This window comes from Plecotus auritus (genome assembly GCF_963455305.1).
Source record: "Plecotus auritus genome assembly, chromosome: X".
NCBI lineage: Eukaryota > Metazoa > Chordata > Mammalia > Chiroptera > Vespertilionidae > Plecotus > Plecotus auritus.
This window is the reverse complement of record NC_137784.1, coordinates 66,691,692-66,718,140: the sequence shown is the minus strand read 5'-3', so window position 1 is coordinate 66,718,140 and position 26,449 is coordinate 66,691,692. Positions and strand designations below refer to the sequence as shown.

Below are 26,449 nucleotides of genomic sequence, written 5' to 3'. Positions count from 1 at the left end.
GGAAAATCACAGCAACTGAAAAACAAAACAAAACAAAACAAAAAAAAACACAACTTAAAAACAGGAGGAGATCCTAAGGGAGCTATGGGACAACACGAAATGAAACAACATTTGCATAAAAGGGGTGCCAGAAGAAGAGGAAACAGCAAAGAACAGAAAACCTTTTTGAAGAAATAATGACAGAAAACTTCTCTGATATTGGGAAGAAAAAACCCACACAAGTTCAAGAAGCTCACAGAGTCCCAAACAAGGTGAACCCCCAAAAAACAGACAACAAGACACATCATAATTAAATTGGCAAACACCAATGCCAAAGTAAGAATCTTAAAGGCTGCCAGAGAGAGGCAGAAAGTTACCTATAAGGGACCTCATATTAGACTATCAACTGATTTCTCAACAGAAACACATCAGGCCAGAAGGGAATGGAATGAAATATACAAAGTCATGCAAAGCAAGGGACTGAATCCCAGAATACTATACCCAGCGAGGCTATCATTCAACATTCAAGGGGAAATATGGAGCTTCACAGACAAAAAAGGGCTAAGGGAGTTTATTATCATCAAACCAATAATGCAAGAAATGCTAAAAGGACTGCTGTAAAAAGAAATATGAAGGGAAGAAGGAACACAGACATAAAGAATAAAAATGGCAACAAACAAGTACCTATCAATAGAAACTTTAACTTTAAATGTAAATGGATTAAATGCCACAATCAAGGGACATAGGGTAGCTGAATTGATAAGAAAACATGACCTATTTAGCTGCTGTCTACAGGAGTCCCACCTGAGAAAAAAGGACTCACACAAATTGATAGTGAAGGGATGGGAAAAAAATTTTCAGGTGAATGGGAATGCAACAAAGGCTGGGGTAGCAATACTTATATCTGACAAATTAGACCTCAAAGTGAAAGCCATAACAAGAGATAAAAAGGCCACTTCATAATATTAAAGGGAGCAATTCAGCAAGAAGATATAATTCTGGTTAACATATATGCACCCAATAAAGGAGCACCCAAATACATTAAAAAAAAATAAAAAAAATAAAAAATAATAAACCTCTAGAAGATATCAAGGGAGAGATAGACAGCAATATGGTCATAGTAGGGAACTTTAATACCCCATCGACACCACTGAATAAATCCTCTAAACAACAACAACAACAAAAAATCAGCAAAAAAACATCAATCCTGCCAAAACCGGTTTGGCTCAGTGGATAGAGCGTCAGCCTGCGGACTGAAGGGTCCCGGGTTCGATTCCGGTCAAGGGCACATAACTTGGTTGTGGGCACATCCCCAGTGGGAGGTGTGCAGGAGGCAGCTGATCTATGTTTCTCTCTCATCGATGCTTCTACCTCTCTATCCCTCTTCCTTCCTCTCTGTAAAAAATTAATAAAATATATTTTAAAAAAACATCAGTCCTAAATTACTCACTAGATCAGATGGAATTAATTTACACCATCAGAACACTTCACCCCAAAGCCACAGAAGATACATTCTTCTCAAGTGCATATGGGTCATTTTCAAAGATAGATGACATATTGGGACAGAGGCAAAGTCTCTTCAAATTTAAGAAGATAGAAAACATATTAAGAATCTTCTCAGATCACAATGGCATAACATTAGAAATCAATTACAATAAAAACAATAACATATCAAACATTTGGAGGCTAAATAGCATGCTGTTAAACAACTATTGGGTTACTGAAGAGAGCAAAGAAGAAATAAAAAGCATTCTGATAACAAATGACAGTAAAAACACAACAATCCAAAATCTTTGGGACACAGTGAAAGCAGTCTTGAGAAGGAAGATCATAGCACTACAGGCCTACCTGAAAAAAAAAAATGGTAACAAATTATCTAACCCTACAACTCAAAGTGTGAGAAAGAAAGCAACAAGAAAATCCCAGTGTAAGCAGAAAGAAGGAAATAATAAAGATCAGAGCAGAAATAAATGACATAGAGACCAAAATACAACACAAAAGATCAACAAAACTAAGAGCTGGTTCTTTGAATGGATAAAATGATTGATTAACCTCTAGCCAAGTTTACCAAGAAGCAAGAGAAAGGACCCAAATAAACAAAGTCTGAAATGGAAGAGGTGAAGTAACAACCAATCCCACAGAAAAACAAAGAATTATGAAAAAATACTTTGAGCAACTCTTTTCCAACAAACTGGACAACGTAGATAAAATGGATATATTCTTAGAAAAATACAGGCTCGCAAAATTCTATCAGGAAGAATAAAAAAAATCTGAATAGGCTGATAACTACTGAAGAAATTAAAGTAGTAATCAAAAATCTTCCAGCAAACAAAAGCTTTGGTCCAGACAACTTTAGAGGGGAGTTCTACCAAGCATTCAAAGAATAATTAAAACCTATCCTCCTCAGACTATTCCAAAAAAAATTATGAGGAAGGCACATTTCCAATCTCTTTCTATGAAGCCAGCATTACCCTAATTGCAAAACCAGATAAAGACACCACAAAAAAAGAGAACTATAGGCCAATATCATTGATGAACATAGATGTTTAAATCCTCAACAAAATTCTAGCAAATCAGATCCAGCATTACATTACAAAGATCATACACCATGACCAAGTGGGATTTATTCCAGGGATGCAAGGATAGTATAATATCCACAAATCAATAAATGTGATATATCACATAAACAAAATGAGAGACAAAGATCACATAATCATATTAATCAATGCAGAAAAAGCATTTGACAAAATCCAACACCCTTTCTTGATAACAACTCTTGGCAAATTGGGAATAGAGGGATCATACCTCAATGTAATAAAAGCCTTTTATAATAAACTTACAGCCAACATCATACTCAATGGGCAAAAAATAAATCCATTTCTCCTAGGAACAGTAACAAGCTTGGTATGCCCACTTACACCACTCCTGTTTGATATAGTACAGGAAGTGCATGTCATAGCAATCAGAGAAGAAGAAGAAATAAAAGGCATCTAAATTGGAAAAGAAGAATTAAAACTGTCCTTATTCGCAGATGACATCTTACTGTACATAGAAACCCCAAAGACTCCATCAAAAAACTACTAGACTGAATAAATGAATTCATCAATGTAGCAGGATACAAAATTAACACCCAGAAATCTATGGCCTTTTTATACACCAATAATGAACTCACAGAAAGAGAAACTAAAAAAAAGATCCCATTTATCATTGCAACAAATAAAAAATAAGATACCTAGGAATAAACTTAACTAAGGATGTAAAAGACCTGTACTCAGAAAACTAAAGAACATTGAAAAAAGTGATAGAGGAAGATATGAACAAACGAAAGAACATACCATGTTCATGGATTGGCAGAATCAACATCATTAAAATGTCCATACTAGCCAAAACAATCTATAGATTCAATGCAATCCCCATTAAAATACCAAGGTATATTTCACAGACCTAGAACAAACTCTCCAAAAATTCATGTGGAAAAAACAAAAAGCCAGAATAGCCACAATCCTGAGAAAGAATGACAAAGTTGGAGGGATCACAATACCAGATATCAAGCTATATTAGCAAGTCACTATTCTCAAAACTGGTACTGGCACAAGAACAGACATATAGACCAATGGAACAGAACAGAGAACCAGAAATCGAATCAAGCCATTTTGCTCAATTAATATTTGACAAAGGAGGCAAGAGAATACAATGGAGTCTAGACAGTCTCTTCAATAAATTGCTTTGGCAAAATTGGATAGATACATGCAAAATAATGAAACTAGATCACCAACTTACATCATACACAAAAACAAACTCAAAATGGCTAAAGAACTTAAATGTAAGATGGAAAACAATAAAAATCTTAGAAGAAGCCAAAGGCAGGGTAATACCAGACATATGTCATAGCAATATCTTTACCAATACAGCTTCTAGGGCAATGGAGACTAAGGGGAAAATGAAACAAATGGGACTACATCAAAATAAAAAGCTTCTGCACAGCAAAAGAAACCATGAACAAAACAAGAAGAAAACCCACTGCATGGAGAACATATTTGCTAATGCTATTTTAGATAAGGGTTTAATCTCCAAAATTTACAAAAAAAAAAAAAACAAAAAACAAAAAAAAACATAGAATTTAACAAAAGGAAGATAAAGAATCCAATAAAAAAATGGGCAAAGGACCTACATAGACACTTTTTGAAAGAGGACATACAGAAGACCGAGACATATGAACACATGCTCAATGTCACTAATCATCTGAGATGCAAATCAAAACAGCAATCAGTTATCATCTCACACCTGTCAGAATGGCTATCATCAATAAATCAACAAATGACAAGTGCTGGCAAGGATGTGGAGTAAAAGGAACCCTTGTGCACTACTGGTGGAAATGCAGACTGGTGCAGCCACTGTGGAAAACGGTATGGAGTTTCCTCAAAAACTTAAAAATGGAACTCCTATTTGACCCAGTAATCCCACTTCTAGGACTATATCCCAAGAAACCAGAAACAACATTCAGAAAGTATATATCCACCCTATGTTCATAGCAGCATAATTTACAATAGCTAAGATTTGGAAACAGCCTAAATGCCCATCAGCGGATGAGTGGATTAAAAAACTGTGGTACATCTACACAATGGAATACTATGCCGCTATAAAAAAAGAAGGAACTTTTACCATTTGCAACAGCATGGATGGAACTGCAGAGCATTATGCTATGCAAAATAAGCCATTTGGAAAAAGATAAATACCACATGATCTCACTTGTATGTGGGATATAATGATCAACATAAACTGATAAACAAAAATAAATCCAGAGATAAATGGCAGGGGAGGGGAGTTAGAGATCAACCAAAGGACTTGTATGCATGCATATTAGCATAACCAATGGACATAGACACTGGGGTGGTGGGGACTTGCCCTCCAGGGTGGGACTGGCTGGGGTGGTGTCAATTGGGGAAAAAGGAGACATATGTAATACTTTAAACAATAAAACAATGCAAGAAAAATATCATGGAAAAATCTCATTATAGCTTACTTACTTAAAACATAGAGAACAGAGACTATTTCACTTCTGTATATCTTTTAAGTTGCAACCAACATCATAAATTTTAAATATGAACTAGAGGCCCGGTGCACAAAATTCGTGCACGGGTGTGTGTGTCCCTGAGCCCAGCCTGCACCCTCTCCAATCTGGGACCCCTCGAGGGATGTCCGACTGCCTGTTTAGGCCAGATTCTGGTGGGATTGGGCCTAAACGGGCAGTTGGAAATCCCTCTCACAATCCAGGACTGCTGACTCCCAACTGCTCGCCTGCCTGCCTTCCTGATTGCCCCTAACCGCTTCTGCCTGCCAGCCTGATCACCCCCTAACCACTCCCCTGCCAGCCTGATTGCCCCTAACTGCCCTCCTCTGCAGGCCTTGTCCCGCCCAACTGCTCTCCCCTGCAGGCCTGGTCACCCCTAACTGCACTCCCCTGCAGGCCTGGTCCCCCCCAACTGCTCTCCCCTGCAGGCCTGGGTCCCTCCCAACTGCTTTTCCCTGCAGACCTGGTTGCCCCCAACTTCCCTCCTCTGCAGGCTTGGTCACCCCTAACTGCCATCCCCTGCAGGCTTGATCACTCCCAACTGCCCTCCCTTGCAGGCCTGCTCCCTCCCAACTGTCCTCCCCTGCTGGCCATCTTGTGGTGGCCATCGTGTGTCCACATGGGGGCAGTATCTTTGACCACATGGGGCCAGCCATCTTGTGTGTTGGAGTGATGGTCAATCTGCATATTACTCTTTTATTAGATAGGATAGAGGCCTGGTGCATGGGTTGGGGCCAGCTGGTTTGCCCTGAAGGGTGTCCTGGATCAGGGTGGGGGTTCCCTTGGGGCATGGGGCAGCCTGGGAGAGGGGCCTGTGGTGGATTGCAGGCCGGCCATGCCCCTTGGCGACCCAAGTGGAGGCCCTGGTATCTGGGGTTTATTTATCTTCTACAATTGAAACTTTGTAGCCTGGAGCAGAGCCAAGCCTTCTGTTGGCTCCATGGCGGCAGTCATTTCTCTTGGGATTTATGTATCTTCTATAATTGAAACTTTGTAGCCTCAAGCAGAGGCCTGGCCCGTCCAGGGTGTGAGGAAGCTTGGCTTCCCCCATCACCTGGAGCAACCCTAGCCTCCTGCCCTTTCCAGCTCTGTTGCTACCGCCATTTCTGTTTGGACTTATGTGTCTTCTATCATTGAAACTTTGTAGCCTTGAGTGGAGGCCTAGGCCGGCAAGGGCAGGCGGAAAGCTTGGCTTCCTCCATTGCCAGGGAAACCCAAGCCTCCCTCCTGCTCTCTGTGGCTGTAGCCATCTTGGTTGGGTTTATTTGCATATTCTCTCCTGATTGGCTGGTGGGCATGGCTGTGGGAGTGGCTTGTGGGTGTAGCGGAGTGATGGTTAATTTGAATATTACTCTTTTATTGGATAGGATCTCTTTTTCTTACAGAGTAACCTCATCTCTACAAAAATTGAAAATTAACCTTATGCAAGGTCACAGAGATTAAGTTTTGTTTTAATATAAAACTAGAGGCCCAGTGCACGAATTTGTGCACAAGTGTGGTCCCAAGTGGGGATGGTGGGGGGACACAATTGGCTCTCCAGGTGGGCAGTGGGATACCCTTGCCAGCCTGGGATCCAGATCAGTCCTACTGACATTTGTGCTGATTGTCAGGAGCCACCTGGTGGCTTCTTTTATATTGTTTCTTCCTTGCGGAGTGTCTAAGGAGGAAAAGCAGACATGGTGCCTGAGGCCAACTTCCAGGATGCAGTGGTTTGGTCAGGATCATGCTGGACGCACTGGTTCTTTGGTACATGGCCTGTTCTCTGAAGATTGAACCTGTAGGACTATGGAGGGAGTGAGTGGCTGCCACGGGGCTGGTGAGCTACCGGGACAGGTTGGTCAGCGAAGTAGTTCTCCCACTGTGGGAGTGCACAGACCACCACGGGGCAGCTCCTGCATTGAGCATCTGCTGCCTGGGGGTCAGTGCACGTCATAGCAACCAGTCATTACGGTCATTCAGGTTGTTCGGTCCTTTGGTCGCTTAGTCATATATACATATGTGTAAATATATATATCCTAACTAATAAAAGAGTAATATGCAAATTGACGGTACCTCTGCCACATCCACAAGCCACGCCCACCAGCCAATCAGGAGGGAATATGCAAATAAACCCAACCAAGATGGCTGCGGCCACAGAGAGCAGGAGGGAGGCTTGTGTTTCCCCAGAAATGGAGGAAGCCAAGCTTTCCGCTTGCCCTTGCTGGCACAGGCCTCCACTCAATGCTACAAAGTTTCAATTATAGAAGATAAATAAATCCCAAGAGAAATGGCTGCCACCAGGGAGCTAGCAGAAGGCTTGGCTCCGCTCTAGGCTACAAAGTTTCAATTGTAGAAGATAAATAAATCCCAGATACCAGAGCCTCTGCTTGGGTCTCCAGGGGGCATGGCCGGCCTGCAAACCACCACAAGCCCCTATCCTAGGCCACCCCACACCCCAAGGGAACCCTCACCCTGATCCAGGACACCGTTCAGGGCAAACCAGCTGGCCCCCACCCGTGCACCAGGCCTCTAGACTATCTAATAAAAGAGTAATGTGCAGATTGACCATCACTCCAACACACAAGATGGCTGTCCCCATGTGGTCAAAGATCCTGCCCCCATGTGGACACAAGATGGCCACCACAAGATGGCCAGCAGGGGAGGGCAGTTGGGAGGGACCAGGCCTGCAAGGGAGGGCAGTTGGGGGCAAATATCCTGGCAGGGGAGCAGTTAGGAATCAATCAGGCTGGCAGGGGAGTGGTTAGGGGATGATCAGGCTGGCAGGCAGAATCGGTTAGGGGCAATCAGGCGGGCAGGCAAGTGAGCACTTGGGATCCAGTAGTCCTGGATTGTGAGAGGGATGTCCGACTGTCCCACTGGGATCGGGCCTAAACGGGCAGTCGGACATCCCTCGAGGGGTCCCAGATTGGAGAGGTTGCAGGCTAGGCTGGGGGGACACCCCCCCATGCACAAATTCCGTGCACCAGGCCTCTAGTATATATATATATATATATATATTCTTTGTACTATGCAAAAATCAATTTTTAATGACTTTATTCTTTCAATACTCACTTTCTACACTTTATTCTTCTTTTTCTTTTTTCTTCCTTTGCCATATATCATGAAGCTGCTGTAATTCTTGCCCTCAGATTATTTGTCTGTTTGTCTATCAATCAAATCTAAGAGTCAGAAGACCATATTCTGGTTCCCAACTCTATACTAGTTAAAAGAAAAAATAAATTAATATTCTGAAATGCATTTTACAAATATTTTAAATGTGGAATATTAATGCTTTTCAAAGCAATATGCCAAAGCATACTTAATATAAAAATGCATAAATTAATTAAAACATTTATATATTAAAATTTTAATATAAATATTCTAAGTTTTAAGTCTTATGCTACTTTATATAATACACCTTTTTAAATACACTTAATAAATATTTTCTACCACTGCCTTTACTTTTTTTATAAACACAGTTATTTTATATTTTAATTAAATTTATTAGGGTAACATATGTTAATAGGATTATTTATACATTTCAAGTGTACATTTCTATCATACATAATCTGTATTGTCCATCACAAAAAGTCAGATTATTTTCTGTCACCATACATTTGGGCCCTTTACCTTATACTACTCACATGTCCTCTTCCCTCTGGTAACCACCACACTGTTTTCTGTGTGTATGAGTTTCAGTTTTATATCCCACATATGAGTGAAATCATATGGTTCTTAGCTTTTTCTGATGAACTTATTTCACTTATCATAACATCCTCAGGGCCCATCTATGTTGTCACAATTGGCAGTATTTAATTTTTTTCTTATGGCTGAGTAGTATTTCATTGTGTATATGTGCTACATTGTCTTTTTCCAATCCTCTATCAAAGGACACTATGGTTATCACCATGTCTTGGCCAATGTGAATAATGCTGCAATGAACATAGAGTTGTATATATAATTGTAAATAAATGTTTTCCAGTTATTTTTGGTAGATACAGAGAAGAGGGATTGCTGGCTTATATGGCAACTCTATTCTTAATTTTTTGAGGAACTTCCATACCATTTTTCCACAGTGGCTATACCAGTTTACATTCCCAAAAGCAGTGAATGAGGGTTCCTATTTCTCCACACTTCTTAAACAATTATTATTTCTCATCTTGTTCATAATAGCCATTCTAATGGGTGTCTCATTGTAGTTTTGAGTTGCATTTCCCTAATAGCTAGTGAAGTTGAACATCTGTTCATATATCTGTTGACCATTTATTTGCATGTCATCTTGGGAGATATGTCTGATCAGGTCCTCTGCTCACATTTTTTTTATGTTTTTATTGTTTAAAGTATTACATATAGTAGTTCATATATATATGCTCACTTTTTTTAAACTTTATTTTTTGTTGACACTAATACAGATGTGCCCACACCCCTAACCACACCCCCCACATTTGCCTATCTCCACCCAGCCCTGGCCTCATAAAATGTGTTAGGAAGTATTTCCCCTTCTTCAAATTTTGGAAGAGTTTGAGAAGGATCTGTATCAAATCTCCTTTGAATGCTTGGCAGAATTCACTAGTGAAGCCATATGGTCCTGGACTTTTATTTTTCATGAGGTTTTTAATGGTTGTTTCCATTTCCTCATGGTTTATCAATCTATTTTGATTTCCCAATTCTTCATGACTCAGTCTAGGAAGATTATATATTTCTAGGAACCTATCCATTTCTTGTAGTTTATTGAATTTGGTGGCACATAGTCTTTTATAGTATTCTAGTAAGATCTTGTCTGTAGTAACTTCTCCTCTAGCATTTCTGATTTTGTTTATATGAATCTTTTCTCTTTTGTCCTTAGTAAGTCTAGCCAAGGGTTTGTCAATTTTATTAATCTTTTTAAATAACTAACTCTTTGTTGTATTAATTTTTATATAGTCTTTTTGTTCTCTATTTCATTAAATTCTGTTCTAATTTTTATTATTTCCCTTATAGTGAACTTAGGTGGATTTTGTTCTTTTTCTAGCTCTTTAAGATGGAATGATACATTGTTTACTTGGGATTTCCCTTGTTTCTCCTCTATAATTGAATTTATTGCATCCCAGAAATTTTGATATATCATATTGTCATTCATTTATATTGTATATACAGTGTATATAGTATAGTATATGATTTCACTCAAATATAGTATAGTATATATACTATATATATACATATATATATATATACATCTTTTGATCTCACTTTTTATTTCTTCTTTGACCCATTTTTTAGCAATATGTTGTTTAATCTCCACATATTTGTAATATACACTGAGTGGCCAGATTATTATGATCTCTGAACGCATAATAAAATCTGGCCACTCAGTGTATATCCTATATAATAAAAGGCTAATATGCAAATTGTCCCCTCAACCAGGAGTTTGACCAGCAGGCATGTTTGACCAGCAGGCATGCCGGCCAACCGCCCATGTCCCCTCCTCCTGGCCAGGCCGGCCGGACCCCACCCATGCACGAATTCATATATATATATATATATATATATATATATATATATATATATATATACACACACACACACACACACACACACACACACACACACACACACACTAAGTGGCCAGATTATTATGCGTTATTAAGATGTCTCCCATTTTCCCACTTTTGCCACTTCCACGGAGACTCCCACCTCCCCTCCCTCTGGCACTCACCACATTGTTGTCTGCATCCATGGCCTATGCATGTACATTCTTTGGCTATTCTCTTCACCTTCTTTCATCCTGCCTGCCCCCAATCCCTGACCTCCCTTCTGATATCTGTTAGTCTCTACCGTGTATCCATGTATGTGGTTCTATTTGTTTCTCAGCTGATTTTGTTGATTAGATTCTACATATAAGTGAGACCATATAGTATTTGTCTTTCTCTGACTGGTTCGTTTTGCTTAGCATAATAATCTCCAGGTTCATCCATGCTGTCACAAAAAGTAAGAGTTTCTTCCTTTTTATAGCCATGTAGTATTCCCTTGTGTAAATGTACCATAGTTTTTTTTATTACACTCATCTATTCATGGGTGCAGTGGCCAAATGGTAAGATGCCGGTAGTGTAAACTCCACATATTTGTGGGTTTTTTACTTCTGTTTTTCAGTAGATTTTTAATTTCAAGGTATTTTAATTAGATGATATTCTTGGTATAATTTCAATCTTCTTCAATTTGCTAAAGCTAGTTTTGTGACCAATCATATAGTCTATCATTGAGAATGTTCCATTTGCACTGGAAAAGAATGTATAATCTGATATTCTGGGATGAAAGACTCTGCAAATGTCTATTATGTCCATTTGGTTTAACGTGTCATTTAAAGTTGATATTTATTAATTTTCTGTTTTGGTTGATTTATCTAGAGCTGTCAATGGAGTATCAATATGATTGTGGTTTTATCAGTTTCTCTCTTTAGTTCTGTTAGTAGTTGCTTTATATATTTTGGTGCTTCCTGATTGGGTGCATATATATATATTTTAAGAAGTGTTATTTATGTCTTCTTGATATCCACTTTATCATTATACAATATCCATTTTTTCTCATATTACCTTGGTTATCTTGAAATCCATCTTGTCAAATATAAGTATGGCTACCCTTGCATTTCCGTGGATGTTATTTGCTTAAGAATCATTTTCCAACTTTTCACTTTGAGTCAGATTTTGTCTTTGCAGCTTAGCTGTGTCTCCTGAAGGCAGCATATGGCTGGGTTTTGTTTTTGATCCAATTTGCTGCTCTGTGCCTCTTTGTTGGTGAATTCAGTCCATTTACATTTAGAGTTAATTCTTGGTGTATGAGAATTTCCTATAGCCATTTTGTCCTTTATTTTCTGGTAGCTCTGTGCCTCCATTGGTTCTTTTCTTTGTGTTTCTATCTGTTGTTTTTCTTTGATGGTGTTCCATATTTCTTTCTTCTGTTTCCTCTTTTTTAAAGCTATGTGCCTAAGTTTTAGGTTTTCATGTGTGGTTACCATTAGGGTTATGAATACAGTAGTCTTTTTTCTTTCAAATGCATCTGGCTTCCATCCCCCTTTGCAAATTCAGACTATCCCCTCCCCTTTTATGTTTTTGTTATCACAAATCATCTGTGGTTTTGCAATAAGGTTGTTGGTTATCTTACTCATAGTTTTGTGATATTTTGTTTTTTTGTTTCAGGTATAGTAATCCCCTTGAGTATTTCATGCAATGGAGGTCTTCTATTTTTCTTTCATATCTAAAGGATAAGTTTGCTGGGTATATTATACTTGGCTAGTAATTTCTTTCTTTCAGTAGGTTGAATATTTGGTTCCACTGTCTTCTAGCTTGTACGGTTTCTGCTGAGAAGTTTGATGATAACCTAATGAACATTTCTTTATAGGTTACTTTCTTTTCTCTGTCTGCTTTGAGAATTATTTTTGTCATTAATTTTTGACAGTTTTAATATAGTGTACTTTGGAAAAGGCCTTTTTGGATTGAGGTAATTAGGCATTCTGTTTCCTTCTTGGATTCCAGGATTTAGCTCTTTTCATAAGTTTGATATGTTTTCATCAGCTATGTGTTTGAATAGGCTCTCTGTTCCCTTCTCTCTCTTCTTCTTCTTTTGGTATGCCTATTAATCTTATACTAGAGGCCTGGTGCATGGAATTTGTGCACTGGGGATTGGGGGTCCTTCAGCCTGGCCTGTGCCTTCTCACAGTCCGGGACCCCTAGCTCCTTACCGCCCGCCTGATTGCTGCTTCCTACCACTCGGCTTGCTGCTCCTTAATGCTGCTGTGGAGGTTCCCGCCACCTCCGCTGCACTTGCTAGCCATAAGCCCGGCTTCTGGCTGAGCGGCGCTCCCCTTATGGGAGTGCACTGACCACCAGGGGGCAGCTCCTACGTTGAGCATCTGCCCCCTGGTGGTCAGTTCATAGCGACCAGTCATTCCACTGTTCGGTCGATTTGCATATTAGGGTTTTATTATATAGGATTGCTCTTTCTGATGGTATCAGATAGTTCTCTTATAGTTTTTATTTTTATTTTTTTATGCTCAATTTTCTCTCTTTTTCCCTTTCTGTCATTTCTAGATTTCTATCTGATATCAATAATACTTTCCTCCATCTGGTCAGCTTTATTCCCTATTCTTGGTATTTCATTCTTCTTTTTATTGATTTCAGAGAGAGGAGAGTGAGAGAGAGTTAGAAACATCAATGATGAGAGAGGATCATTGATCAGCTTCCTCCTGTATGCCCCTTACTGTGGATAGAGTCCACAACCCTGCCACATGCCCTAACTGGCATCAAACTGTGACCTCCTGGTTCTTGGGTCGATGCTCAACCACTGAGCCACCCTGCCAGTCTTGCTAGTTCATTCTTGATATCCTTTATTAAGTTCTTCATTTCCACAATTTCTATTTGTTTCTTTTTTAAAGTTTTAATATTTTTTGTAAAATATCTATTTTGTTCCTTTATTTGGTTTCTCAGTTAATTAAGGTCCTTATCTGTGTTTTCTTGCATCACATTGAGTTTTTTCAGAACTATAATCTTTATTTCTTTGTCATTTAAATCACATATTCCCCTGTCTTTAAGTTTGTTTTTTGGAGATTTTTTTCATTTTCTTTTTGAACTGCCTCACTACCTTGGTTATTCATGGTATTTGATGGATTCCTTCTCTGTGTAGGCATCTATGTATAGGTGACATTTATCTAGCAGATTAATATGAATAGGACTTTCTATTATTTTACAATAAGTGGAGCTAAATCACAAGTTTTTATGTCTGTGAAATGCCAGTGCTGTCACCACAGCCAGATACTGCCATCAGTGTAGTTGCAATTCATTAGGGTAGGGTGAGCTGAGCTGGGGAACCTAGCAGCCTTCTGTGTTGTTTTGTCATTTCAGTAATGGTGATCTCAGCCATCCTGACATCTGGGAGTCCTCTCTGTGCCCCAACCCTGAAACCAGTAACGAGTGCACTCTTTGCAAAGAGATGAAATTGATTCTGTAGTACCAGTTCTCCAGCTTGCAGATAGTGTGCTCCATAACTAGACACAAGGACAAAAGGAGGCAAGCTCTGGGAGACTACAGGAAACCAAGCTCCATGGCTTTGTTTCTCTGTCTGGAATGCTGACTGGCCTACAACTGCTTCCTCACTCCAGTGTTGTGTCTTGACCAGGAACCTGGGCTCAGCCACAGTTTGCACTGCTTACTCTTTATAGGAATGCTCACTAAATTTCTTTGCTCCTCCTGGCTGAGTGGAGTGCCAGCCACAACTCAATTCCTCCCTTTTCTGGGCTGAGCCTCACTCTGAGCTTTCAGCTGCAGAACTGCAAGTGTGGTTCCTCTTAGCTTCTTGCCTTTCTCACCTCCCCCCTTCACTCGCACTTGCCCACCTTTAGATGTTTCAATGTGCATATCTCTCAGGTGTGTTTGTGCATTCACCATAAAATCCTTTGTAGAGTTATACCCATTCAAATTGTTGAAACTTCAAGGAGAAAAACCAAGGGGTTCTCTCATGCTGCCATTCATCTACTACTGCCTTTATTTTTAGTTAATTAATATACAGTTGTCAAAAGCAGGAGCCTTTCATGTACAAACTGACCTATTTTTGCCTATAATTTTTAAAATTATTTCCCACTTTATTATGTGATCTTTTCATATGAATTTTATATTTCCCAGTTAGGATAAACTATGATTTTTTTAGTCTTGTCTATTCAACAAAAATAGAACAAATAAGTGTTAAGTTCTTATTTTATTCTGTAGGACAGAGGGTCTTTTTATTGTTTAAAGTATTACATGTAGTATTACATATATCTCCTTTTTTTTCCCCATTGACCTTCCCTCAGCCTCCCCTACCCCCTGGCATATGCCCTCATCCCACACCCCCAGTGTCTTGTGTCCATTTGTTGTGCTTATATGCATGCATACAAGTCCTTTGGTTGATCTCTTTCCCCCCTCCCCAACACTCCCCTGCTTTCCCGCTATAAATTGACAGTCTGTTCGTTGCTTTACTGCCTCAGGACAGAGGTTCTTTTAAAATAAATTACTATGGTTAGACTACTTACTTTCAAATTGTAACATTTATTAAAGTTTATGGATGAATCAAACATGTTTCTTTCCTTCCTTTTATTTAACCACTCTATCCTGCCAGCATACAAACTATTTTCATGACAGGACCTTTTTGTAAGTCAAAGTGCATTCAGTTAACATCACCCATTCAGGGGTCCTCAAACTTTTTAAACAGGGGGGCAGTTCACTGTCCCTCAGACTGTTGGAGGACCAGACTATAGTTTAAAAAAAAAACAAAAAACTATGAACAAATTCCTATGTGCACTGCGGGCCCGGGACGAGTCGGCTGCTAAGCAGGACAGGCAGCGGCACCCAGCGGGCTGGATAAATGTCTTCGGCGGGCCACATGTGTCCTGCGGGCCATAGTTTGAGGACCCCTGCTAGCCCTCTGCATGCCCGGGTATAAGCTTTGTATTCCATACTCATAATTTTTAACAAAGAGTCAGAATAGTACTTGTACCTGGAGCCATACAAACACCCCAGTAATTTAGGTGCATTGTATAGTTCACTTTTGGTTTCTCACACATTCTAGAGTAGAATGAAATGTTTTTAATTTGACAAGTATTTGTCTTTACTTGTCAAATTTTACATTCAAATTAAATTGGTTTTGCTTAGACTGTGGTGTCTAATATGGTAGCTACCACCACATTTGGTAATTAAAATTAAATAAAATTTAAAATTCAGTTCAATGGTAACACTAATCCTATTTCAAGTATCCAATAGCCACATGTGGCCAGTAACTATTATATTGGATATCACATATTATAGAAATGTAGTCATTGCAGAAAGTTCTGTTGGGCAGTGTTGTTTTAAAGATAGTATTCACTAAGCCTCACATTTCTATAAATAGCCACATAATTTAAAGCATCTCCAAAAATATTTTATGAAGTTATATCTACTCTCTAGTTAGTGCTTATTCTTTCCAATTCTGCCCCTGTGGCATTTACATCATCATCTTCATATTATGAAAGAAGAAACTAAAGGTCCAAAATGTTAAGCTGGAAGTGGCTTTTCTAGTTTTTCTAAATACAAAATTGTGATCTATATCTATCTTATTCTTACAACTTTTCTCACTGCCACTGGATCTTACCTAAATGCTCATTTATAAATAACCTATCACTTCTGTTTTTACTTATATTCAGACACAAATTTGCATATCACTCAAATTCACTCAAGAGTTCTGTAGCCTTCAATTTCTAAATAGATTTTATAAATAAATATATCTTCACAAGATATTGGCATCAGCCCGAGAAGTTTTCCAATATTTCACACCTTCTAGGCCAAAACCTTCAAGTAATATAGTACATTAAAATATCTTATTTATGTGACCTTTGAATACTTTTAGCATTGATCATGTTAATCATAATCTGGTAATGAATTGTCAAAAAATGTTTATAAAATTTTGAAAATGCCTTGACCATCTCTATATTAAATCTACATATTTGTTCTTTTACACATTTTTCAAGATCATTAAAGCACATTGTACTATTTCAAATACCAAAATCTGAGTTTTCTACTGCCCTATATATCACATAGGTAATTAAAATATTTTGAAGAACACCATTTAATCTTCCCTCTGACTTCCCCCATCCAAGACCCAACTCAAGGCAAAATAGGTTCTTCAGATTAACTAAAGCTTTTTCACTAAAAGGTTTACTTACACTCTACTGCGAATAAATCCTCTGTATTTTCAAAGAATTGCAACAAAATGAAAATATTTAACATTAGCAAGCAGCACACAGGCTGAAATTCACTCTCATTTTGATGACTCAACATGCTTAAAGATCTGACCTTGACTTGAACATCATTATGAAAAATAATTATCATTATTCTATATATGTGCAGAAATGCTAGTAATGAAAAATGTTCTACTCATCTCTCAAGTAAATTTATTCAAAATATTTTTAAAAGGCAAGATAAAGCTTTATATAAAAAATAATCACTGAGAGAGGAGGGAAGATGGCTGCTGACAGGAAGGCAGACTGCAAGATAGTACGTGAGAGAGAGAACTAAAGGAGAGTGTGTGGTCACAAGGGGAGTGTTTATTTGTGAGTTGGGGGAAAGCTATACTCCCAGGGACTGTTGGGGATTGCCAGATAGGGTTCCACTGACCATGCAGCCTCCACTGCTGCTGAAATCCATCCTGGAGCAACTGGCTCTGATGCAGAGACTGCACCATCTTGAAGGGGAGAGTGGCTGTTATAGGAAGTCTAAAAATCCTGGGAATCTACAACAACCACACCCAGGGAACAGCTGTGAACCCAGGAACACTGGAACCCAAGCAGTGAGAATATGCAGACTAGGAGGAGCTCTGCTCCTTCTCACTGAAAGGTCAGATTTTGCCTAGCATAAGGAGAGAGAGAATTACATAACCAGACACCTGGAGAAGAGAGATCATAGGGAGATAAAGAAACAACTGGTATATGAAATAAAAGGAGACATGTAGAAAAATACCCAAGCAGAGCAGCATCTAGAAAATAAAAAATAAAAACCAGGAGGAGAGCCTAAGGAAACTTTTGGACAACATGAAACAAAACAACATTTGCATAATTGGTGTGCCAGAAGGAGAGGAAACTGAGCAAGGAATAGAAAACCTGTTTGAAGAAATAATGCCAGAAAACTTCCCTGATATAGGGAAGAAAAAGCTCACACAAATCAAAGGAGCTCAAAGAGTCACAAACAAGATGAAGCCCAAAAGACCGATGCCAAGGCACATTATAATTAAATTGGCAAACACCAATGACAAAGTAAGAATCTTAAAAGCGGCCAGAGAGAGACAGAAAGTTACCTACACAGGATCCCCCATCAGATTAGCAACTGATTTCACAACAGAAACACATCAGGCCAGAAGGGAATGGAATGAAATATACAAAGTCATGCAAAGGAAGGGTCTGAATCCACGGATACTGTACCCAGCAAGGCTATCAATCAAAATTGAGGGTGAAATCAGGAGCTTCACAGACAAAAAAGGACTAAGGGAGTTTATTACCACCAAACCAGCAATGCAAGAAAAGCTAAAGGGTCTGCTATAAAAAGAAGAAATAGGAAGCGAAGAAGGAACACAGGGGTAAAGAATAAAAATGATGACAAACAAGTACCTATCAATAATAACTTTAAAGGTAAATGGACTTAATGCCCCAATCAAAAGACATAGGGTAACGGATTGGATAAGAAAACACGACCCATATATTTGTTGTCTACAGGAAACCCACCTCAGAAAAAAAGACACACACAGTCTGATGGTGAAGGGATGGAAAAAGGTTTTTCAGGCAAATGGAAATGAAAAAAATGCTGGGGTGTCAATACTTATATCTGACAAATTAGATCTCAACGTGAAGGACATGAAAGGAGATAAGGAAGGCCACTACATAATACTAAAGGGAACAATCCAACAAGAAGAAATAACTCTGGTAAACATATATGCACCCAGTACAGTAGCACCCAAATACATAAAAAAAACTTCTAAAGGATATCAAGGGAGAGATTGACAGCAATACAATCATAGTGGGGGACTTTAATACCCCACTGTCACCATTGGACAAATCTTATAAACAAAAAAATCAGCAAAGAAACATTAATCCTAAATGACTCACTAAATCAGATGGAATTAATTGATATATTCAGAACTTTGCACCTCAAAACCACAGAAAATACATTCTTCTCAAGTGCACATGGGTCATTTTCAAAGATAGACCATATATTGGGTCACAGGCAAAGTCTCTTCCAATTTAAGAAGATAGAAATCATATCAAGCATATTCTCAGATCACAGTGGCATAAAACTAGAAATCAACTACAATAAAAACAATCCAAAAAAATCAAACACATGGAGACTAAATGGCATGCTATTAAACAATGACTGGGTTACCAGAGAGATCAAAGAAGAAATAAAAAACATCGTGGCAACAAACAACAATGAAAATACAACAATCCAAAATCTATGAGACACAGCAAAAGCAGTCTTGAGAGGGAAGTTCATAGCTCTACAAGCCTACTGAAAAAACAAACAAACAAACAAAAACCAAAAAAAAAAAAAAACAAGAAACAATGGTAATAAATTACCTAACCCTACAACCCAAAGAGTTAGAAAGAGAGCAACGAGAAGAGCCCAGTGTAAGCAGAAGGAATGAAATAATAAAGATCAGAGTGGAGATAAAAGACATAGAGACCAAACACACACACACACACACACACACACACACACACACACACACACACACCCCAAAGAAAAAAATAATAAAAAAAAAATAAAAAAGAACAACAAAACCACGAGATGGTTCTTTGAAAGGATACACAAGGTTGATGAACCTCTAGCCTGGCTCACCAAGAAGCAAAGAGAGAGGACCCAAAAAAAAAAAAAAAAAAAAAAAAAAAAAAAACACAGAAATGAAAGAGGAGAAATAACAAAAGACCCCACAGAAATACAAAGGATTGTTAAAAAAAAATACTATGAACAAGCTATTCCAACAAACTGGACAATCTGGAGGAAACGGACATATTGCTAGAAAAATATAACCTTCCAAAACTCAATCAGGAAGAATCTAAAAATCTCAATAAGCCAATAACTATGGAACAAATTGAAGTGGTCATCAAAAAGCTTCTAGCAAACAAAAGCCTGGGGCCAGATGGCTTCAGAGGTGAGTTTTACCAAGCATTCCAGGAAGAACTACAACTTATCTTCCTCAGAATATTCAAAAAAATTCAAGAGGAAGGAACACTTCCAAGCTCATTCTATGAAGCCAGCATCACCCTAATACCAAAAACAGATAAAGGCAATGCAATGAAAGAGAATGAACATAGATGCCAAAATACTCAACAAAATTCTAGCAAATCAAATATAGCAGTACAGCAGAAAGATCATACACCATGACCAAGTAGGATTTATCCTGAGGATGCAAGGATGGTACAATATCCACAAGTCAATAAACGTGATACATCACATAAACAAATTGAGAGATAAAAATCACATAGTCATATCAATTGATGGAGAAAATGCATTTGACAAAATCCAAAACCCTTTTTTGATAAAAACTCTCAGCAATCTGGGAATAGAAGGCTCATACCTCAACATAATAAAACCCATATATGACAAACCCACAGCCAACATCATACTCAATGGGCAAAAACTCAAACCATTTCCACTAAGAGCAGGAACAATCAGGAATGCCCACTCTCACCACTCCTGTTCAACATAGTACTGGAAGTATTAGCCATTGCTATTAGACAAGAAGAAGAAATAAAAGGCATCCAAATTGGAAGAGAAGTAAAACTGTCCTTATTCGCAAATGACATGATATTGTACATAAAAAGCCCTAAAGACTACATCAAAATTTATTATAGTTAATAAATGAATTCAGCAATGTATCAGGACACAAAATTAATGCCAAGAAATCTATGGCATTTGTATACACCAATAATGAACTTACAGAAAGAGAGACTAAAAAAGCAATCCCATTTACCATCCCACCAAAAAAATTAAGATACCAAGGAATAAACTTAACTAAGGAGGTAAAAGACCTATACGTGGAAAACTACAGGACACTGAAAAAAGAGATAGAGGAAGACATAAACAGATGGAAGAACATACCATGTTCATGGATTGGTAGAGTCAACATCATTAAAATGTCCATATTATCCAAAGAAATCTATAGATTCAATGCACTCCCCATTAAAATACCAACGGCATATTTCACAGACCTAGAAAGAACTCTCCAAAAATTCATCTGGAATAAAAAAAAAAGACCCCGAATAGCCACAGCAATCCTGAGAATGAAGAACAAATTAGGTGGGATCTCAATACCAGATTTCAAGCTGTATTACAAAGCCACTGTTCTCAAAACAGCGTGGTACTGACACAAGAACAGACATATAGACCACTGGAATAGAATAGAGAACCCTGAAGTCAACCCAAACCGCTATGCTCAATTAATGTTTGACAAGGAGGCATGAATATACAATGGAGTGAAGACAGTCTCTTCAATAAATGGTGTTGGGAAAATTGGACAGATACATGCAAAAATATGAAACTAGACCACCAACTTACATGATACACAAAAATAAACTCAAAATGGATAAAAGATTTAAACATAAGAGAGGAAACCATAAAAATACTAGAGGAATCCACAGGCAGCGAAATATCAGATGTATGCCGAAGCAATTTCTTCACTGATACCACTCCTAGAACAATGCAAACTAAAGAGAAAATAAACAAATGGGACTACATCAAAATAAAAAGCTTTTTCACAGCAAAAGAAACCATCAACAAAACAACAAGAAAGCCCAATGTATGGGAGAACATATTTGCCAATGTTATCACCAGTAAAGTTTTAATCTCCAACATTTACAGGGAACCCATACAACATAACGAAAGGAAGATAAACAATCTAATAAAAAATATGGGCAACAGACCTAAATAGACACTTTTCGAAAGAAGACAAAAGGAAGGCCAAGAGACATATGAAAACATTCTCAAAGTCACTAATTATCCAAGAGATGCAAATCAAAAGGACAATGAGGTACTATCTCACTCCTGTCAGAATGGCCATCATCAACAAATGACAAGTGCTGGCGAGGATGTGCAGAAAAAAGAACCCTCGTGTACTGCTGGTGAGAATGCAGACTGGTGCAGCCACTGTGGAGAACAGTATGGAGTTTCCTCAAAAAATTAAAAATGGAACTCCCATTTGACCTAGTAATCCCACTTCTAGGAATATATCCCAAGAAACTAGAAACACCAATCAGAAAGGATATATGCACCCCTATGTTCATAGCAGCCCAATTTACAATAGCTCATATTTGGAAACAGCCTAAATGCCCATCAGCAGATGAGTGGATTAGAAAACTATGGTACTTCTACACAATGGAATAGTACGCTGCTATAAAAAAAGGAATTCTTACCATTTGCAGCTGCATGGATGGAACTGGAGAGCATTATGCTAATTGAAATAAGCCAGGCAATGAAAGAAAAATACCACTTGATCCACTCATTTATGGGAAACAAAGAACATTATAACCTGATGAACATAAAGATAGATAGAGAGGCAGTGAAGCATGGAACAGACTGTCAAATTACAGTGGGAAGGTTGGGGAGCAGGGGAAAGAGATCAACCGAAGGACTTGTATGCATGCATATAAGCACAGCCAATGGACACAAGACACTGGGGGTGTGTGATGAGGGCATGTGCCAGGGGTAGAGGAGGCTGGGGGAAGGTGAATGGGGAAAAAAGGAGATATGTGTACTACTGTTTGTAAGACTTTAAACAATATATAAAATTATAAAAAAATAAAAAAGCACATTTAAGCCAAAAAAAAAAAAAAAAAAAAAGAAGAATCACAGAACAGAAAGATGGAGAGATGTATGCATTGACTTAGAAAGAGCTCCATTATGTTTTGTTATATGAAAAATGTAAGGGGCAGCACAATGTGCATAATTCTGAAAAATAAAAATAAACTTCTTATATAAGTAAAAAAGATAATAATAATCACTGAGAAAAAATGATGGGTTTGTCAATTCATTCTTAACTTTTAGATTTATGTGTTTAGGTCAAGTTTGTGGCAGTGATAATCAGACAGATCAAAAGTAAGTTATAGGGTTGGTTATTGATTTGTAAGTAGTATGGTTGAGTCCCATGTCTTACCACCATAGTGGATTAAGGGAAACAATAACAATTGGTGAAAATTAAAACACATAAAATGAAGAATCAGAATCATAAACCCTATGCAATTTCAAAAATTGCATTGATGCATTTTCTCCACAATAGTTAGCTTAAACTTTGAAAAATTAAGTTGATAACTTACTCAAAATTTGAAGTACACGAAGACCATTCTTTTTGTCTTTAAAAAATGAGTTATCTCTAGCAAAATATTTTTTAAACGCACCTTAATGAGTTGGTAGTTTTGAACTCCGTTTATTCCTATGTCAGGATCAATGGCCGCTGGGAGAGCAAATCGAGAGTTTATAGCTGAGTTCTCTGGAATTGATATGTTGATAACAGTTGCTGGGAATAGTGGTGCATTATCATTTATATCTTCTATCAGAAAACGTATCTTAACCAGTCTAAATATTTCATCTGGCAAAACGGCAACTTCCACTTCATAAAGGCAACGGCCATCCAGCAAGATACCAGTACATAATTTCTCACGATCAATGCGTGCTCCAGTAGTGAATATCTCACCAGTACCTTCTTCGATTCGGATCAGTGGCACTTCCCCAGTCTTGTACACTAGCTTGAACTTCATGGGAATTTTTAAGGACTTGTGTCGAATTAGGGACAGGTTGAGGTCTTTCAACAAGTCGCCTATCAGGACGTTCTCTGGCATTTCTTCTCGAATGGAATAGTTTTTCTCCTGGGCGCCAGACTGAAACACGACACATGCTAACAGGACCGCAAATATATACGTCCCGGACAACAAGTCCATACCAGGTACAAAGCTCAAAGTTCTTGTACCCCCCGCCCCGCAGAGTACTGTCAAAAAGAAAAGAGAAGAGATAGAGAAAGAGGAAGAGGAAGAGGAAGAGGAAGAAGAAATTAGTAAAGCTGACAATTAAATGTATGTTAAATAATTAATCAGTTTTAAATTAAAATCATTAAACAAAATACAATCAACACTGTTAAATACTGTTAGATTTTTTAAGTAAAATATAATACATTTTTACATTAAAATGCACAATGAAACAAGATATCTACAGTTATCTACAATAATTAGAAAGCCTGAGAAGTTATATAAGTGTCCACCATTGATAAAATATGTAAAACATCCTATCTAATAAAAGAGCAATATGCAAATTGACCGTAACTATGCTACACCCACAAGCCACACCCACCAGCCAATCAGGAGTGAGTATGCAAATTAACCCAACCAAGATGGCTGCGCCCACAGAGCAAACAGGAGGCTTGGGTTTCCCTGGTAATGGAGGAAGCCAAGCTTTCCGCACTCCCTGACTGGCCTAGGCCTCCACTCAAGGCTACAAAGTTTCAATTATAGAAGATAAATAAATCTAAACAAAAATGGCAGCAGCCATGGAGCTGGAGAAAGCAGGAGGCTTGAGTTGCCCCCGGCGATGGAGGAAGCCAAGCTTTCCATCTGTCCAGGCCTGCCTTGGCCTCCACTTAAGGCTACAAAGTTTCAATTATAGAAGATAAATAAATCCAGATACCATGGCCTCTGCTTGGGTTGTTGGGGGACATGGCCGGGTTGCAAACAACCACAGACCCCTGGCCCAAGCCTCCCCATATCCCAAGGGAACCCCCACCCTGATCCAGGACACCTTCCAGGGCAAACCAGCCAGCCCCCACCTATGCACCAGGCCTCTATCCTAATAAAAGAGTAATATGCAAATTGACCATCACTCCAACCCACGAGATGGCTGCCCCCATGTGGTCAAAGATAGCTGCCTCCATGTGGACACAAGATGGCCACCACAAGATGGCCAGCAGGGGAGGACAGTTTGGAGGGACCAGGCCTGCAAGGGAGGGCAGTTGGGGGTGATCAAGCCTGCAGGGGAGGGCAGTTAGGGGTGACCAGGCCTGCAGGGGACGGCAGTTAGGGGCAAACAGGCTGGCAGGGTAGCAGTTAGGCATCAATCAGGCTGGCAGGGGAGTGGTTAGGGGGTGATCAGGCTGGCAGGCAGAAGCTGTTAGGGGCAATCAGGAAGGCAGGCAGGTGAGCAGTTGGGAGCCAGCAGTCCTGGATTGTGAGAGGGATGTCCGACTGCCCGTTTAGGCCCTTTCCTGGTAGGATCAGGCCTAAACGGGCAGTCGGACATCCCTCGAGGGGTCCCAGATTGGAGACGGTGCAGGCTGGGCTGAGGGATACATGCCCCCCCATGCACGAATTTCTTGCACTGGGCCTCTAGTAATATTATAATATACCAAGGTAGTTAAAGGTAATAAAATAATTAAAATATTTAATTAAATGGTTAAGGAAAAGTAAAGAATATTTTACCAATCAGAAAAAAACATAATCATTATTCTTTGTTATAATATGTTATAATAATCGGTAATGAAGGTATTATACAATATTTTGAGTGTTTTGTTCTGGGCATCAAAATGTAAAATTGATCTAAATAACAAGAAATAAAGAATCATGATATATGAGGGACTCGGCAAGTTTTGATTTAAAAAAAGTCCTTTCAGAGAGGAGAGTAGTTTATATGACAAATACCTAAACATGGGAAGAAATATGCATAAAGCATATTAAGTTTTCTTTCATTGAATGAGAAGAATAAGAATAAGGATAAATTACAGGGAGGAAACTAAAATTTTGTTAGTTCAACACAAATAGCTGCCTATTAATACATTTTGGAAAAAATAGTTTTCAGGAGAGAATTAACTCCATATCTTTGGAGGTAGTGACAGAGAAAATGCATCACCAGGATAGCTCTACATAATTATGATTTGGCAGACAATATCCAAACATTCAGTGGGAGAACTGGACTAGAAGACATCTCAACTCTGAGAATTTGTGTTTATAAATAGTTGAAAGTAGTCCATATGAAATGGGTTTTAACATCTACGCACTGAAATAAAAATTACCCAATAACAAGGAACAACCTGACTAGGGTTTAAAAATAAGAAAGTAATTTGAAGTCACTTTGCTGAGTTAAACCACTAAAATCTGCCAAATTATTTCAGTTCTCTGGGTCTTCTGATAAATTCAATAAGGGATTTTTATTATTTAAAATTTGCAACTTTAGAGGAGAGAAACCAAGATGGTGGCATAGGTAAGCACCTAAACTGATGCCTCGCACAACAATTTCAAAACTACAACTAAAAAACAGAACGGACACCATCCAGAACCACAGGAAAGCGGGCTGAGTGAAAATTCTACAACTAGAAGGAAAGAGAAAAGCTCACAGAGAATTGGAGGTACGGCAAACGGGCTTTGTGCACACAGAGAGGAAGGGCGGCTGAGAGCCTGGCTGACTTTCTCTGGCAGAAGGGGGAAGGAAGCCCCCGACCGCACTGAACCCCAGTTCTGACTGCACTGAACCCCAGTTCCAGGAGAAACCCCGTGGACCCAGGCTCATACAGGGGGAGTCTGGACTGTCAGGTAGAAAGAAAGGCACCCGGAGACTGGGAGACATGTGGGAACCCCGGGGGGAAAGGGTCTGGAGGCGCGCATGCCAGTGTGCACAAAGGCTGCGGAGGTTGCCACAGGCTTTCCCTAGCGGAAGGGAGTCGGAAGCTCCTGATTGCACTGAGCCCCAGTTCTGACTGCACTGAACTCCGGTTCCAGGCGAGCCCCCAGGGACCCACGCTCTTGTGGGGGGGAATCTGGACTCTTGGGTAGAGACTCGGGAGCCGGGGAAGGTAGAGGTCTGGAGGTGCGCATGCGCGCAAGGGCCAGGCTGACTGGAAGCCAAGACTGTCTGCTCGGCC

The 26,449-nt window shown here is 39.0% G+C and overlaps 1 protein-coding gene across 1 annotated transcript in view; it reads right to left on the bottom strand.

The window, feature by feature from the left end:
* Positions 1 to 26,449, bottom strand: part of PCDH11X (protocadherin 11 X-linked) — a 1,111,291-nt gene that overhangs the window by 1,021,222 nt on the left and 63,620 nt on the right. The window contains exon 2 of the mRNA XM_080652463.1: positions 22,947 to 23,533. Coding sequence (XP_080508589.1) covers positions 22,947 to 23,486 — 540 coding nt within the window. The 5' untranslated portion in view covers positions 23,487 to 23,533. The remainder of the gene's footprint in view (positions 1 to 22,946; positions 23,534 to 26,449) is intronic.